Source organism: Kogia breviceps, chromosome X (assembly GCF_026419965.1).
Source record: "Kogia breviceps isolate mKogBre1 chromosome X, mKogBre1 haplotype 1, whole genome shotgun sequence".
Taxonomy (NCBI): Eukaryota; Metazoa; Chordata; class Mammalia; order Artiodactyla; family Physeteridae; genus Kogia; species Kogia breviceps.
The window spans coordinates 15,708,325-15,726,708 of NC_081330.1; the positions used below are offsets into that span (position 1 = coordinate 15,708,325).

At 40.9% G+C, this 18,384-nt stretch overlaps 1 protein-coding gene across 1 annotated transcript in view; it reads right to left on the reverse strand.

Moving 5' to 3' along the window:
* Window positions 1–7,263: 7,263 nt before the first annotated feature.
* Window positions 7,264–18,384, reverse strand: part of HPRT1 (hypoxanthine phosphoribosyltransferase 1) — a 32,658-nt gene continuing 21,537 nt past the window's right edge. The window contains exons 4-9 of the mRNA XM_059050520.2: window positions 17,842–17,907; window positions 14,491–14,508; window positions 12,062–12,144; window positions 8,716–8,762; window positions 8,491–8,567; window positions 7,264–7,975 (exon numbers count right to left, since the gene is read on the reverse strand). Coding sequence (XP_058906503.1) covers window positions 7,928–7,975; window positions 8,491–8,567; window positions 8,716–8,762; window positions 12,062–12,144; window positions 14,491–14,508; window positions 17,842–17,907 — 339 coding nt within the window. The 3' untranslated portion in view covers window positions 7,264–7,927. The remainder of the gene's footprint in view (window positions 7,976–8,490; window positions 8,568–8,715; window positions 8,763–12,061; window positions 12,145–14,490; window positions 14,509–17,841; window positions 17,908–18,384) is intronic.

Consider the following 18,384-nt stretch of genomic DNA (forward strand, 5'->3'; position numbering starts at 1 on the left):
CAAAAAGAAATAAATAAAAATTTTAAAAAAGAAAGAAAGAAAGAAAGGGGTGGTTTGGACACCAGCCCTGGTGTCACATAGATCCCTGTTTCAGTACTGGTTATGTTCCAGATATGTCACCTTGGACAAGTTCCTTCCACTCTCTGGGGGCTCAGCTCCCTCATCTAAGAAAATGGGGGGAGTAACAGTACCTACTACCTCAGGGGGTTGCTGTGAACAGGAATGAAGCAATGCGTGAAAAGTGCCTACATGTAGTAACCACTTGGTAAACATGTAACTGCCATTAACAACAAGGAGGCTGACCCTCACAGGGTGGGAGGTTAAAGCAGTGGAAAGTAGGGGTAACGGGGACAGGACAGCAGGTACGAGGAGGGAACAATCTCTCTCTGAGCAGACTTTTCTGTATAGCTCTGACTCTCATTATGTTTTGCCATAATAAGTAATTATAACTAAGATATGGGAGCCAGGGGCCTACATGAAATATAAACACTAACAAATGAATCAAATTGCTTTACAGGTGAATAACACCAAGTAATTGTGGAAAACAGCATTTTGATTGGATACTGTAAGGCTTACGACAAAGATCTGTCCACAAATACTGGACTCTAGTTAATAAATCTGTTACAGACATATGTAACTACTTTATGATACTAGGACCAAACAAACTAGTGAATCAAGCCACATTCTCACTGTCAAAGAAAAAAAGTTTAAGAATAAGGAAAAGGGGAAGGCTAGGGGATTGCTGTGGTGGGAATGAGAATGGAGACAATAGCCTTATGGAAATAAACATATCGGTGTCTCCACTCTCATCCATACCACAGGATTCATTCCAGCCCAGATACAGAAGTAGATATAGATGTGTGTCTACATGAGTTAGTATGCATGCTTATATTTCCTAGCTCTGTCCACTGGGAGGACCTAGAAGCAAGGACACCCCAACAGTCATAAGCACACCTAGCACTTAGATCTTTGTTTCTAACACCATTGTCCAATAAAGGAATCCTTGAAGTAATGGCTGATTCCAGACCGGGGCAGGGAAGACCCAAGGTGAACCCGTAACGTCCTATGGCGCCAGGAAATAGGAAAGTGCTTGAAAAGGGGTGGGGTTTATGGGAAGATGCATGGCAGATGTTCTGGGGGAAACATGTGCGATATAAATGAACCTGTGATTTATGTTCAAAGCTCTCAAATACTGTCATAATGAAAGAAAAATAAATGTTAGGAAAAGAAGTTCTACTGAAAAGCTACCAAGTTTGAAAGTCACTTCAGTCATGAATCATAACGGGGAAGCTCATTATGAAGTACACTCATGCTGTATAAAGAGAAAACCTGAAACTTAATCTGGCAGTTTTTATCAGTAATGCTTGAAGTTACAAATAATAATGAAAAAACAATTAAAAAATCATTACTCTTTCAAGCGAAGTATCTATACAATTCACATTTTAAAATGGCAAAGAGCACACACAACCTTTCATGCCAGAAAGTTATTTTGTCTGAAGCTGCCCACAGGATCATAAAATAAGCCAGCAGAAAAACGTGAAGATCACATTAGAGGAACTCTGTAATCATCTTTGAAAATGCTTCCCAGTGCCAGAGGAACTCAGTTTACATTCTTAAACATCAGTTATGATCTCAAAAAAGCTCTTTAATGTACAAGTCACTTGGCATTATTACCTTCAATGAGCTTAATATTTTCCTCTATGCTATCGGTGTATTCGTTTCCACATAAGAGGTGGGCGCCAAGGTTAAGTGCCAAAGAACTAAGAGCCAGGTTCTGGAATAAGATTGCCTGGGTTCGAATTCCTCATCTGCCACTTCTAGCTGTGTGATCCTGGGCAAATTATGCAACCTCTCCAGGCTTGCATTTCTTTGTATGTAAAATTGGGATGATTAAAAAAAATCCAGGGCTTCCCTGGTGGCACAGTGATTGAGAGTCCGCCTGCCGATGCAGGGGAAGCGGGTTCGTGCCCCGGTCCGGGAGGATCCCACATGCCGCGAGCCATGGCCACTGAGTCTGCGCGTCCGGAGCCTGTGCTCTGCAACGGGAGAGGCCGCAACGGTGAGAGGCCCACATACCACACACACACACACACACACAAAAATCCACTCCACCTCATAGGGGTTATCATAAGGATTCAGAAGTGCTTAGTATGGTTCCATTGCATCTGGTGATAATTCATTTAATGATTAATAATATATAGGGTTTGGGGTTTTTTGTTTGTTTTGCTCAACCTGAAAATGTCTTGCTTCTCATTCTAGGTAATTCAGATATAATTTTTAAATATTTTATTTGCTTTTTAACGTTCTATCATTTATTCAACAAATACTTATCGAGCACTGTAACTTGACAGGCATTCTTGTAGGTGTCTGGGATATAGCAGTGAACAAGACTGTCCCACTCCTGCCCTCATGGAGTTGATGGTCTACTAGGGGAAGACAGCTGATAAGTAGAGAAATAAAGGAAAAGCTCCATTTGGCAGGTGCTTGTCAGGGAACAGCTCTGCCATGGACGTCCCCAGATAGGCCATGAGGACAAGGTCAACTGCAGTCTGACCCAAGTCTCAGATGAACGCCCTGTGACCCTCCCAGGAACATGGTGAACAGCCACATGAGGAGCTGTCGGGAGGCCATTGGTCACCTACCTCCCGATCTTGCAGGGGCTGCCATGAGGCAGTTTCTGGTCCGCCTCCTTGGTTTTCAAAAGGCATGGGACTTCCAACCTTGCCGCCCCACTGAGGGTACAGCTGCAGGCTATACAGTCACTTAGTTGGAGGACGGAGCCGACTCCTCCACGACAGGGCAATCCACCACTTGCGTCATCTGTCCTCCCTGTTTTGGTATCATCCTGCGGGACTGGGGATGCAACAAGTGGACATAATGCTGATCTCGCCTACGCTGCTAGGTAATAAACTCTCTGCATCAGCCATGGACTTTGTTTCCTCTGCACCTGAATTGATGGCAGAGTTGCAAGTCCAACCTAGAAGCTGTGGCAGCAGTTGCCATTTAGGGACTGCCTGACCACTCAACAGAGCTAAGGACCACAAGGAAACTAAAACAGAGGTAATGTAATGGAGAGTGATTTTGAGGCTATTAGGGAGACCAGGGAAGTGGTCACCAAGGTGATACGTGAGCCAGACTGACCTGGGGGAAGCGAATGATATAGGTGGAAGGAACACCACGCGTGAACTGAGACAGGAGGCAGAGGATAAATGAAGTTAGACCAGCGGGCAGAGGCTAGTTTACACATGGGCTTGCAGGCCTGAGGACAGCTTGAGTTTTCAAGTGTTAAGGAGGCACGTGATATACAGTTGACCCTTGAACAACACGGGGGTCAGGACAGTAGTCAAAAATCTGTGTAGAGGGCTTCCCTGGTGGCGCAGTGGTCGGGAGTCCGCCTGCCGATGCGGGGGACACGGGTTTGTGCCCTGGTCCGGGAGGATCCCACGTGCCACGGAGCGGCTGGGCCCGCGAGCCATGGCCGCTGCGCCTGCGCGTCCGGAGCCTGTGCTCCGCAGCGGGAGAGGCCACAACAGTGAGAGGCCCGCGTACCGCAGGAAAAAAAAAAACCTGTGTAGAACTTGTTAGTTCCAAGTGCGCAGATTCGACCCACGGCAGAGCATGTAGCGCTGTGGGTATTTATTGTAATATACATCTGTGTATAAGTGGCCCACGCAGGTCAACATCATGTTATTCAAGGGTCAACTGTAATCTGATTTATATTTTTTTAAAGATCATCATGCTGGGGCTTCCCTGGTGGCGCAGTGGTTGAGAATCCACCTGCTGATGCAGGGGACGCGGGTTCGTGCCCTGGTCCGGGAAGATCCCATATGCCGCGGATCGGCCACAAGAGTGACAGGCCCACGTACCGCCAAAATAAATAAATAAATAAATAAAGATCATCATGCAAAGAAAGAAAATAAAAACAAGACACACACACAAGAATGAAAAAAAGATGACCCAAACCACAGTGCAGGGGCTGACCGAGAGGGGCAAGCGCGGAAGTAGGGGGCAGCAGTGCCCGAGCGCTCTGGCGAACGATGCTTGTGGCGCAGCCAGGGTGCTTGGCGCAGCGAGGTCCGGAAGAGTAGATTATCCATCCTTGTAGGAGTTTGGCTTTTACTTGGGAACTGGGAGCCACAAGAAGGATTTGAGCCCAAGAGTGACTCAACCTAATATTTTAATTAGGATCACTTAGGCTGCTGCGTTGAGACTGTGTGTGTGTCGGTCAGGGGGAATGGGACAAGAATGGAAGCTGCTATTGCCATAATCCAGGGAAGAAATGATGTCCAATTTGTCCACGGCAGGCTTCCCTCCACGAATTTGGCAACTGAACCTCTGAGACTGTCTCTTCTGTGAAATGTGCTTACAATAGATAAAAATAATGTATATAAAGCACTGTGGCACAGCATCTGACGCATATTAAACCTATTAAATAGTAGGTATTATACTGGCTTTGCCAGTTTTATTCCTGAATCCTCTGCACCCACTTTCAGAACAGCTCTTAGAGGTTCTTGTGCCTTTAAAATTGCAAATAAAACCTTATCACTCTCTACTTAAAAACCCTGAAGTGCCTTCCGTCTGTGGAATGCAGAAAATCCACCCTCCTGGTCACCGCCTACCAGGTAGGTGGTCCACAGTCTGGCCCTGGCCTTCCTCTCCAGTCTCAGGGCCTGCCCCTCTCCTTGCTTGCAGACACTCTGGCCTTCCTTCTCTCCCTCCAACACCTCAGATGGCTTGTCACCATCTCAGTGCCTTTTGCATTTGCTGTTCCTACCATGAGAACTTCCTACTCCAATGCTTCATGTGGCTGGTTTCTCTCCCATTCAATCGCAGCTCAACCATGACCTTCCCTGGCCGCCTTATCTAACATATGGCACCCACCCCTCATCCTCCAGTCCCCAGCACATTGCCGTTTTAGGTCCTTTACAACCTGCCACTATTGGAAATTATTTTGTTTACTGTCCCTTTCCCCAACGAGAATGAAATCTTCACGAAACCAGGAACCTTGCCCATCTTCTCCAGCACCTAGCACACAGCGGATGCTCAGTGTATTTCTAGGATCTCAAATGCAGGGAAGGACATTAATTAACTTTCCAAGCTAAAGAACTAAGGCAGTAGCCCAGGTTATCTATAAATCTTTTATACATGGAATTAAAATGGGGACCTAATTATATTTACAGGTATAATACATACAATATTCTAAGCATTCACAAAATGGGAACATATGAAGGGTTTGACACATGAATTTTCCAGGTTGCTAAGGTTTGCTTCTTCTTTAAGCATCAACATTCCCCTGGATGGTAATACTCCTAAAACAGGGTCCATGTTGCCCTAGCTCCTAAAATCAAGCAAATGAAATTTCCTTTTCCTTTCCTTATGAACATCCCTATTGTAAGGGGTTGTAATGAAAGTGCAGCCCTGAGGGATTACTGGAGTGTGACATTTACGACCATTTGCGCCAATCCCCAATGACTACGTGGCCCCAGAAGGCTACAGCTTTTTTCATTTGAATACTTTTCCTCTACCTTGACAGACTGCTATCCTACAAATTACTGCTATTCCTGTCAGTATCTCCCCTCCCCTACCTTATAAACGGACTATATCTGATCTGTTGAAAATTGGTTAAAGAAATAAAATTGTTAGAACTGTATGCCCCCAAAGCAGGTTAAGTCAAGTCTGTCTGCACAATATTCTTAAGTGTGTGAGCTTCAGCAGGCCTTTCTTTCCTGGCTGTTACCTTGGTTTCTTGCTGGGTTTGTCAACCAGCTAAAACAGAACCGCAAACTAAAGAGTCTGCACAAGTCAGAAGGGGAAACAGTTCAGCTTCTTCATGATATTGTACCAACAATCAGACCGATCTTGGTTTAATCCCGGACACTTACTAGCCATGCACCTATCTTCTCGAAACATTCATTTTTCTCAGCAGCGACTTACGTTTATGGAGCGCTTGCTAAGCCCCAGGCCGCTGTCGTGTTGCACCTGTACTCTCCCATATAATGAATCCTTACAGTAAGCCTGTGAAGGAGACAGCATTATCCCCATGAATCAGTTGAGAAAACAGGTTCCAAAGTTAAGTGACTCAATGTCACATAGCTAATAAGCAATGGTCAGGACAGTCTAACCCAGAACTCTTAGCTATTCATTCATTCAACAACCATCATCTGAGCTGCTACTATCTTTGAGGCACTAGGTATACACCTCAGTGAACAGGACAGATAAAAAATTCTTGCCCTCCTTTATTTTATACATAGTAGTTTGAACCTCTTAATCTCCTCCCCTTATCATGCCCCTCCTTCCTTCCCTCTACACTACAATGAAATGAAGAAATTCTTGCCCTCCTTATATGGAGCGTACATTCTAGAGGACATGAAAGGAAGAGACAAACAGTGAGCAACAAATACAAATGTAAATTATACTGCATGTTATTAGATTATAGCACTCAAAATTGCCAACTATTTTGACCTACAGAAATGGTAATTTCATACGGTTCGACCTAAGAGAAGGTGGTAAGTGCAACTGAGAAGAGGAGGGTGAGTAGGGCAGGGCGGCCCGGGGGAGCCCAGTGAGGTGCTGAGGAGAGGAAGCGGAGTTATCCTGGATGCTACACTCACACAGGGTAACGCCCACCTCAGCCTCAGAGGGCACGAAGATCAGATGAGATAACAAAAGGGAAAACTTTTTGTAAACCAGGAAGTTCTAGGACTATAGCAAATTATTATTTAGTATCATTTAACGTTCCCTGTTTTGCTGCTGGGAGTTACAGCAAACTTTTTAAGGCATAAATATAGCTGGATGGCCTGCAAGGTTACTAGTTCATACCTTACCTGGAGCAGAGAAGCAACGAAGAGTTTTGGCTTAAAACTTTTCTTCCTGCTCCCTTTCAGAAAACAAAAGGTTTTGTTGTTGTCCTTTAAGTCGACAGAGTATTCTCTGCCCAAAGAAGGTAACGGTGCATGTCTGAAAAACTTGAACTGCAGGTGAGGTTGGCGATTGAAGCAATTTAACAGAATTCCAAGAGAGAGCCATGTTATTTTAGCATCGGAAAATGTAATAAACTATATACCATGTGTCTAAACTCTGAGGTCTCCGAAGTAGGTAAGAATCTCACTAGCTCCACCAACCCATTCTACCAGATAATCATTATCTGCTGTGCTTGGTAAAGATTACAATTAAACTGGCTACTGAAATTTAACAGACAAGAAAAAGGTAACCAACAGAAAACTAAACTAGGTTAATTTGTAGAGAAATAACAGGTATGCATAGTTTCTTTTAAAGAGACAGCCTTTATTTTAAGGATTTTTACATTGAAGACTTCAAAAAGTGGTAGGTTTTTAGAACTTATTGACCTGTATTTAAAAGGAACTGCTGACAAAGATTCGCCAGAAATAATCTGAACAAGCTGGAAAATACAGTTAATACTACTGAAACCTACTAAAATAACTCCAGGACATATGGTTTGTCCAACATAACCATACCTCTCAATGCTGTCACTGGTATGAAACTGACTGCTTCTTTTCTAAACACACAGTGGTATAATTAACAATATTCAATCACTTCTGTTCTTTCCTGAATATATAAAAATTAAAATACCAATTAAAAAACTAATATATTCTCCTCTTTCAATGGTTCTTACAGATACAATTTCAATATTTTCATTCAATAGTGGTGTGGTTTAAGAGGTTTTTCATTCACAAGTCAAACAACAATCCACCCAAAGGGAACTGATAGTCTATAGGCTCATAGTGCAAATAAAGAGTTCGGGAATGCAGCAACTGACCTTTCTAAAATACAGAACAGATAAAATTCTTAGAAGATACATGCAATAAGCTCTACTAAGCAGCTGGCCACAGAACTAGAACATCTGATAATTTTCCTGGTGACTTCAATGGGACTCCAGATGTTTCCAAACTCAACTTGAACTCTCATCTTAGGCTTTGTATTTTGCTTTTCCAGTTTCGCTAATGACACAAACATGCTATAAAATAAAAATCCAGAGATTCACATTAGAAAAGTATACTGTGAAGTGAACGGCGAGAACAGTACTTGGCATGTCTTCTATGAACAGTATTCTGCTGCAGGGGTTTTTACAAAACAAACGGACTTCCTCATCTTCCTCACCCGCGTTCACAAACGCATTCTCGGCACTCCTGCTTCCAGAGGAGGTGGTGGGTGTTTGAAGGAGAGTGAATTAAAAGACTTAAACTAGTTCATTTCTCGCTTACTTATGACCACATCTATCATCTGAAATAATAATGGGACAGTTACTGCATATTAAACCTGTCCGACTGTTTAGCCAGCAAGAAGTGTTACCCGGCCTGCCCAAGTTACAGCTTTAAGGACGTCTGTACTTGACTACAGCTTTATGTGACTAATGGGAACCATCAGTCTGTTCAAATTATGAGGTGCTGGAAAGAGAAAACAATTCTTCCCTTTTATAAGTTTTTATATGGGTTCTGAAAAATGAGAATGAGGAAAAGAAGCATTACTTACATTCAAATCCCTGAAGTATTCATTATAGTCAAGGGCATATCCTACAACAAACTTGTCTGGAATTTCAAATCCAACAACTAAAAAGAATCACATCATTTAGATATAGAAAGCATCACTTTCAAATCTAATACGTGCAAACATTCTCTAAAGTGACTCTAAACCATTTCATATAAAACTTGTTGGGTTAAAGCTGGTTAAATGACTGACAAAAAGTATTTCACTTACAGTCTGGTCTATATCCAACACTTCGCGGGGTCCTTTTCACCAGCAAGCTGTTAATTATAAAATGTGACATGTGACACACGGAGACACTGCAGGGCATTACAAAAGAGAATATTCATGTTCTGCAACACCGTTTCATCTGCAGTTTAGCATACTATGGTCAGTTTTAACAAACCCAAAGAAACACTATGAAATGGAGAGAGCTAAATCACAGGCCTCCCTGGGCAGGGGCAGCAATGAGTTCACACTACAGATGAGGCCCTTGACTGACCTTCACCTGGAACATGATGGACTATTCTGAGAACTGCCCCCTGACCACCCACACACCCATCAAAGGGCAGCTACTTGGGGAGGATGAACGGGTGGGGAATGCCAACGAGCAAAGATGACAAATAAAGGCTTTCAGTCCAAAATCCCTGGAAAACAATCCCTAAGCCACAAATGGTGTGGGAGAGGTGAGCATCACCTTTCAAGACTTTGAGTAAATAGCTTACAAAGAGGAATGTTAGCTTGAAAAAGAACTAGCATACTAAAGGAGCTAGTATTTGTTTTTGAGAGCAGAAACTGCAGGTAGGATGCGTCAACTCTAACGAAAGCTAATTTCATAACCCAAGTGCTGCCTGCTGAAATTTTTCAGCCATTAAAAAACCTGTAATGGTGCTCTGAAAGCCTTTACATATGATAAGGGCAGTCCCAATAAAACTTAAGATTTCATAACTTCCAGATAAGTATATTAAAAGGGCTGGAAAGGATCTAAAGTGATTCTCAACCTTTGCTGCACATTGGAATCACGTGGGAACCTTAAAAATATATAACAAAACTCAGATACCCAGGCCATACCCCTCACCAATTACATCAGAATCGCTGGGGATGGGACACAGATGTCGGTTATGTTTTGTTTTTTGAACTCTCAGATGATACCAATGTGCAGCCAAAGTTGAGCAGCGCTGGCCTAAGCCTTAGCCTCCAAGGGATCATAGTCCAGGCAAGTCCCTTGAGGTTCTCCTTCCAGTAATTAGAGGACACACTTGGACTCGGGTTCCATTTAGAAAGAAAATAACAAACCAATCACAGCAAAACCCCTTCCACCTACCTGAACTCATTCAGGAACAAGCCAAAAAAGGTATCATTAAATTCAGTGCAAGCTGTACTAAGAGTTCAGGGGAACTCGGCACCTCATATTCCTATAGATCTCAATGAATTATTTTGAAATAATTGCAGATTCATAGGAAATAGCCAAAAAAAAAGCACAGGGAGCGCCCGTGTGCCCTCTCTCCAGTTTCCTTTAGTGAACATGTCACATAACTGTATTAGATTACCACAACCAGGACATGGGCATTGGTGAACTGATCTTATCCAAATTTCATCAGCTTTCTGTGCTCATATTTATGTGTGTAATTCTATGCAATCGTATCACACGTGTGGATTCGTGTAACTACCACCACAATCAGGATACAGAACTTTCCATCACGCACGGCTTTCTCTTGCTACCTCTTTATTTATAGTCACAACCACCCACCACCCCCTAACCCCTGGCAACCTCTAATCTGTTCTCCATTTCTATCATTCTGTCACTTTAAGAAGGCTGCATAAATGGGATCACACAGTATTTACCCTTTTGAGACTGGCTCCTCCAGGGCGTGTGCATCAGCAGTTTGTTCCTTTTTAGTGCTGAGGAGGATTCCACGGTAGCGTGGACCACAGTTTGTTTAACCAGTCACCTACCAAAGGACATTTTGGCTCTTTCCAGTTTGGAGCTATTGCAAATGAAGCTGCCATGAACATTCACACACGGGTTTTTGTGCGGATGTAAGTTCTCATTTCTCTGGGAGAAATGCCCAGAGTGCAGCTGCTGGAGTTGTATGGCAGTTACAGGTTTAGTTTCTTAAGAAACTGCCAAACTGTTTTCCAAAGTGGCTGCAGCACTTGACATGCCCGTCAGTTAATGTTTTTTTTAATTTTTAATTTAACTTTTAAGTTAAAAAGCTTTCTAGTCATTCTTAACCCTGCTTTGCACTTAATTTTTTTAGGTAAAAAGCACAGATACACATACACTACATAAATAGATACACAATATATCTGTGATATTAAATTTAATGGCAGGGAAGAGATTAGGAAAAGAAGGTTGAGAAACAACCCACTTGGGCCACAGCCCCATCACTAATGACCTTCCACACCTCCAGCTACAGGAAATATCTCTCTCATGAGGCAGTCTATCTCAGTTTCACAGCATATTCCAGGAAAGAGGCACACAAGAATATCTGGAGGAGTATATGCCACAGTACGTTGACATTTAAAACCCTGAGAGCATGTAGAGAGATAAGCAAGTGCACTGATTGGTCTTCAGGAAACAGCTTAGTGCCCTAGAATGCATCATTTCTACACTCTCATCACGCTAGTCCCAAATCCATTTAAAGTAAAAACTCACTGATGATACACTGGCACCAGCTATCAGAAAAGCCCCAAAGGACAAACTGCTGACACACGACTCAGTAGAAGGCTTACTCTGATTCAAAGATGTTTGACAAATAATTTGATCCTTTAAAAGGGGTTTATAAAAACCAGTTAATCGTTTAGGAAAAAAAAGTTAGATCACTATCTGATCCCTACATAAAAATTGCAGATTGGTCAAAGATTTTTTAAAAAAGAAAAAAAAACCCCCAAACACCCAGGGACGTCATCTGACAAAAAAAATAGTAAGGCATGAACTCTGAGCCAGGTTGCCTGGGTTCAAATTTTACCTCTAGAGTGATCCAGCTCTGTGCCTCTGGATAATTCCCGATGCTTTGGTATCCCCATCAGTGAAGTGGGAATAATAGTCTACCTCTGAATTGTTGGGGAGTGAAACTATAATTAGGGATAAACACAGGTAGAACTAATAAGCCAAACAGCACAGGTAGGACCAGGAAGTGAGGCTGGCTTAGAAGAAAGGAAGCAGGCATTGTACGTTTTCTATGTGGCTACAAAACAAGGTGCAGCACACAGGACCACTACATCACTCAATTCCAGGAGCTCAGGATCTCCAGGGCCCACTCCTTCCTACCACCTCCTAACCCGTCTTTGGGATCCTCAGCCTCAGTTTTGCAAAGAGGCCCCAAATCCTCTGCCATGCTACCCAGGACAAGTTTGATCATCATTATTAGATTGGTGAAAAAACAAATATTATTAACATTGGGCAATAAGGTGACTGCACTGACATGACATGACAAATTATTTACAAAGGACACTTACTGAGTCTTATTTGAGATTATATTACTTTTTGAAGATAAGAAAATTTACCCTTACAAAGAAGCAATTGATCTTTTTTCAAATGAAGAAAGTATCCTATGTCAAAATGTTATATACATACCTTGCAACCTTGACCATCTTTGGATTATGCTGCTTGACCAAGGAAAGCAAGGTCTGCATTGTTTTGCCAGTGTCAATTATATCCTTTAAAAAGAGAAAAGACATTTAAATGGTATATAAAACCATCGTACCTTTAAATTCAGTCATTATATAAACACAAAATAACAAAATCCCATGTATAACTGGAATAATGCCATTTTTTTTCGGTGCAGTGATTCTCACCACAATTCATACTGAGATATTCTGGAATCTGTAAGTCATCTGGCTCTCAGCAAGCAGTAGGAATGCCAGTCCCCAGGGCTGGATTTTATAGGCACCAAGAGATCAATGACAGCTAATTTAAATATATATATGCAAGTATGTACACACATATTTTATTAGAGAGTTGTGGTGCTGCCCTTCATTATAAAAGATATTAGATTTTTTTTTTTTTATAAACTCAAGATCAGGATGCTCCAACTCTCGGATGCAGGTGGTTAAGAGACCACACCAAGAAACACTGCTTTATACCATCTTAAAAGTATCCAAAGTATTAAAGTTTTACCATATAGAATTACTTTACATGAAAGTGAATCTTAGCTATTTAGTCAAAAGTAGGACATTATTCAAAACAAACCTATCTCTAATTGGGAAAACATTTCTTAAACCATAACACTAATGCTCTTCAATGAAAATATTCTCTACAGATGGTATAAAGCAGCATTCACAAAGCGGAGCTGTAAGTCATCAGAAACATCAGGGCTGGGGATTTGTGAAAAATGCAGATTTCTGGGCTGTGGTAGACAGAATTCTGATGGCCCCCAGGACTCCTGCCCCCTGGTGTACAAACTCAGAATAATCCCCCACTCCCTGAGTGTGAGTGGGACTTGTGAAATGATGGGGTTGTCAGTAGGTTGTGTTACACAAGACAGCTGTAGCAGCCTGGAGAGAGATTCTGCTGGTTTTGAAGAAGTCAGCTGTCATATGAGAGAGCCATGTGCTAGGACATGAGGACAGCCTAGCAAGAAAATGGGGACCTCAGTCCTGCAACCACAGGAACTCAGTTTTGCCAACAACCTGAATGAATTTGGAAGAGTACCATGAGTCACAGGTGAGACAGGAACCCCAGCCTTGATTCAGCCTGATGAGACCTGGGGCAAGGGATCCAGCTACCCTGTATTCAAGTCCTGATCCTTGAAAACTGAGATAATCAGTGTGTGTTGTTTTAAGCTGCTCAGCTGTGGTAATTTGTTAGGCAGCATTACCCCAGACAAAATGAAGCAATCTGAAGTGGAATTAGTGGATCTGCATTTTTAAAAAAGCAACCAGTTCCCAGGGATACTCATGTACACAAAACCTGTGAAAAGAGTGTTATTCGTTTATTTTTTAATCTATAAGCTAAAGTTTCTAAAAACCTTGGTAACAACAAAAAATGAATCAGGGGTTACTGTTGCTCTTAAGCCTTATACCATTTTACATAAAAGTAAGAAGTCATTCTATTGGTGGGAATATAAAGTACTTTGATGAGTAATTTGGCAACAATAGTAAAACTGAAAATGTACAAATTCTGAAACCCAGTCATTCCACTTCTAAGTGCCTGTATCCAGCGGGAACTCACACACATGCACACAGGACAACGCAAAAGGATGCTCTTAGCAGCCCTGTTGTAGTAAGAAAAATTGGAAGCAAACTCCCTATTTGTAGGGCAATAAATAGGTTGATTTGTACACTGAAATGCTATGAAATATTTTAAGGTCAACTAACTCTATATGTTTCAACATGAATAACCTCAAAACCAATTTTGAGTGAGAATAACAAGCTGCAAGAGAGAATATATACAGTGTAGCACTATATAAATTATCAAAAAATATATTTTGTATATGGTTATATATATGCAATAGAAACATAAAAAGCATGGATGGGAATTATATGTGTAACTTTAAAAGGAACAAAAAGAGGGCTTCCCTGGTGGCTCAGTGGTTGAGGGTCCGCCTGCCGATGCGGGGGACATGGGTTTGTGCCCTGGTCCAGGAGGATCCCACATGCCGCGGAGCGGCTGGGCCCGTGGGCCATGGCCGCCAAGCCTGTGCATCTGGAGCCTGTGCTCCGCAGCAGGAGAGGCCACAGCAGTGAGAGGCCCGGGTACCACACACACACACACACGCACACACACACACACACACACACACACACACACACACACAAAAAAAAAAAGAACAAAAAAATTTCAAGCCAAAAAGAGAGGGGTAAGAAATATACCAAAATGTTTCCACTATCCGGTAAAAGTAAATTACTAAATATTTCTTAGAAAAAAAACAATCTCACTCCATTATAACACAAGCCCACCATTAAAACTGATGAAAAGGAATTTCTTTCCCTGGGTTACCTTTAGGACTGTGCATACCAAGTTAGAAAATCATAAACACTATATTAAAAGTATGTAAAACTTACTTCAACAATCAAGACATTCTGGAAGAAAAAGAGAAATGAAAATCAGTACAATGAATCAGACAGTGTTTCCAATTATAATTCAAGTCATATCATAACAAACTCTAAGGATTTATCCAAATTCTTGCTTTAAGCTACTTTACTATATCGAACCCTGATTTAAACAAATGGGCCATCTGTTGGGACTTGGAACTCTTTAATATAAAATTTGCACTGCAATGGAATTTTTAAAAATAAAATTTGACCCATATGTTCATTTTTAAGAGTTTTCATTACTTAAACGGAGGTCTAATCTTGGGCAAGTCACGAAATTTCTCTGGGCCTCAGTTTCCCATGTGGAAAATGAGGGACTTCAACTAATATGTGTATTCCAACTCTAACATTCAAAACTATAATTTGTACAATAACTCAAAAATCACGCATTTAACTTACCATATGGAATCCAATTCAAAATGCATTTTCTCAGTAGGCTGAAACTGATCTGCATTTTCTGGATGTATTCATATTCTTGTACTAAACTAAAAGATACCAATGCTTCCTCCCACCATAAACCCTTACCCCAATTTCTACCTCTCAGAATTTTATAGCTGTTAGAACCCTTAGAGGAAATACTGTCTAACAATTACCTCCGAGGTAGAGAAGAGTTCTATATCTATTATTGGGAATGAGGTAGCATTTCACATACTGGTTATAATCACTGTCATAAGAAGATTCACGTTATATTGCTTATTTGTAGTTCTCATTTCTCTATGACATAACTACAAGCATCAGAATTTTAATGTTCTATATACTCTTCTAAGTCAGTGGTTATCAAGGTAGGGCACACAAGATCCACTGGGTTGAAATAAAGAAATATTAGAACTTTTTTTAAACCTCACCTTATGTAATCTATAATTTCATAACCACATGCATTTTATAATGTACATTATATTACTACCACAGTCCATATGCAATTTACTCCTTTCCTCATATCACAACTAATTTCTCTCTTTTCAAAAGATATTGTAACCTAAATCTTTAGGAAAACTGAATATACAGTTGATGCTTGAACAACAAGGGAACTAGGGACACTGACCCTCCACACAGTTGAAAATCCACATATAACTTTACAGTCGGCCCTCCATATCCACAGTTCCTCCATATTCACAGATTCAACCAGCCACAGATCATGTAGTAGTGTAGTAAGGATTTAATGAAAAAATAACTGCATGTAAGTGGACCCACATAGCTCAAACCCATGTTGTTCAAGGGCCAACTGAAATCAATTAATGGACCAATAATTGTTTCGCCACCTACCATGTGGTTCTTTCTCAGCATTTTCTCTAGCCCAGCTAGCACATCTGAAGGACAACATTTTCCCATCAGTAACTTTGGCTCACTGATGCAGCAATTTGCACCATGGGATGGAATTATAGTTTGGAAAGAGCATTGAATTATGAGACAGAGAAACTGGATTCTAGCCTTGCCTCTAATACTAAGTAGCTGCAAAACCTTGTCTAAATCATAATCAAAGACTTTTAGTACTATGAGGCTGAGACATTAAATATTTGCCACACAAAACTGTAGTATCAAGAGTAGGATGTCATTACTGTTTAAAAAATAAAAGAATGAGAATTGCTACCTACCATTACCGAGAGCTTATTTTACATCAAACAGCTACATCCTTACTTAATAAATGAAAAAAATGAGGCCCAGAGGTCAAATGACTTGCCTAAAGTCATAAAAATAGTCAAGTGGTAGAGAATAGATTTGAAGAGGGGTTTTCAGGGTCCAAAGCCCATATTCTCAACCATAACTGGAAAAAGGGGGAAAACTATACATATATATATGTATCTGCACACACACAGTATCCGCCAGAGATAAACTGAAATAGAAAGTCTAAATAACCCATGATGTCACCACCAAGAAACAACTTCACCCAACTCCTGAGTCTTGTTTTTTTTCCACAGTAAATGTGCTTACTGTGACTATCATGAAAAGAAAGTTATTTTAGAAGCAGAGACCTTTTACGATCACAGAGCTATGTAGTGGGACAGAGCCATCAGGTGGGAAAGGCAAGGTCAAATGGAATCACAGAAACCTTTGAAGGCTAGGTCCCTTCCAACACTAAAAACTGATTATAGGAATAAGTGCTTCAAATGACTTCTAAATATGGGCAAAGCACGCTGAAAGGGAAGGAGGATAGGTCTGACAGGAAGGGAAAAGAGTCAACAGATGATAATTTCTCCTTTGAAGTTTTCAAAAGATGTTGAGGAAGACAACATTAGTTTGGCATGACCCTGATATGGGACCATAGAATTTGACACAAGTGTTGCATGTTAAAGTTGCCTTACAGATACTCAGTGAAGTAAGCTATAAACATTAAAATCTAAAAACCAGAGGAAGAAAAGAGCTTTGGAGCCAGACAGACCTGCATTTAAATTCAAGCTCTACCACTTAACTGGCAGTGTGACTTTGGACAAGTCCTTCAACCTTGCTGAGTCTTAGTCTCCTGATCTGTAAAATGGGGATGATAATATCTACCTCACAAGGATTCTTGTGAAGCTTTTATGAGATTATGCCTTTATATTTGGCCGTGTCTATAAGCAAAAAAGTAACTGGCAGCTGAAAAAAAATAGCATTCCATCATTTATCATTTGTTACTCAAAAATCATTTCATTGTATCTAAAGAATAATATTGTAAATAGTCAAGTATTTTAATAGCTCTATTATCTCAGCAAAATGTCTATGCTGGAAGAATTTTGATGTATTTTAAACTCTTTTTTGGGATTCCTTAAAATAACAGCATGTTTGAGCATACTAAGTGTTCTAACTACCAGAAACTGTTTTAAGAGCTCTACATGCATGATATCACTCAATCCTCTTAACTCACTGAGATGACTGCCAGTAGCATCATATGGGAGACGAGAGGTTAAATAACCTGCCCAAGGTCACATAGCTAGGAGGCACTGAGCCAGGCTTTGAATCAAAGCTCTCCAGCTCTAGAACCCACACTTTCAGTCACTACATTATACTGTTTCTCTATCTTTTAAGAAACTATGTGCTGTCTATTTTTAAAAAGAAGACTGTACTTTCCCCCATATATTCTTTTGAAGGATCCCAAATTAGATCCCCACAGAAGCATACCAGCAGTACTTGGCAACACAGACTTGATGTTTAATGTTGGATTTTGCTGCCCCTTTGCAATATGACCTAGAGAAAGACAACTAACTTAGGTTGTTTCCGAGGGTTAAATAACCCTTGCTTGAGTACATAAATAACTATCTAAACTGCCTCTTGGTGATGGATTGAAAGCACAGTGTTACTAATTGATTCGATATGGAACGTTCTTTTCTTCCCCTTCAAGATACATACCTTTCCAGTTAAAGTTGAGAGATCATCTCCACCAATTACTTTTATGTCACCTGTTGACTGGTCATTCTAGTTAAAAACAAAAAAGATAAATATATATGTATATCTTTCCATGTATATACACACATTTCAAATTATCAAATGCGAACTAGAAGATTTAAGAAGTTAGCTATCTAATGTCATAGCATTATGATATTCTAAATGATACAAACTGTAAGAATTATGTTTCTAGAGATGAATGACTAGGTAACTTTTAACTAGAGATTAGTAAAAATTAAGAAGTTCTAATTGGCCATTACTAATTTGATGCTTCAAAGAGTCCTAAAAATGGGGTACACCCATTTTCAAGTGGGCAGTATTACAGAGGCCGCCATCTTCAGTCTCAGTAATTTCTGAACCACGAAAGAAGTTATTAGCATGACAGGTGTCTGGTTCTGGCCCTGGACCATTCCCATGAGTCAATCAAGTTGTAGGGTCTCGTCTATATCACACTCGACTCCAAAGATATTTCCCTCAAAAGTCTAGCTCAGGCCCAGGTCATCTTCA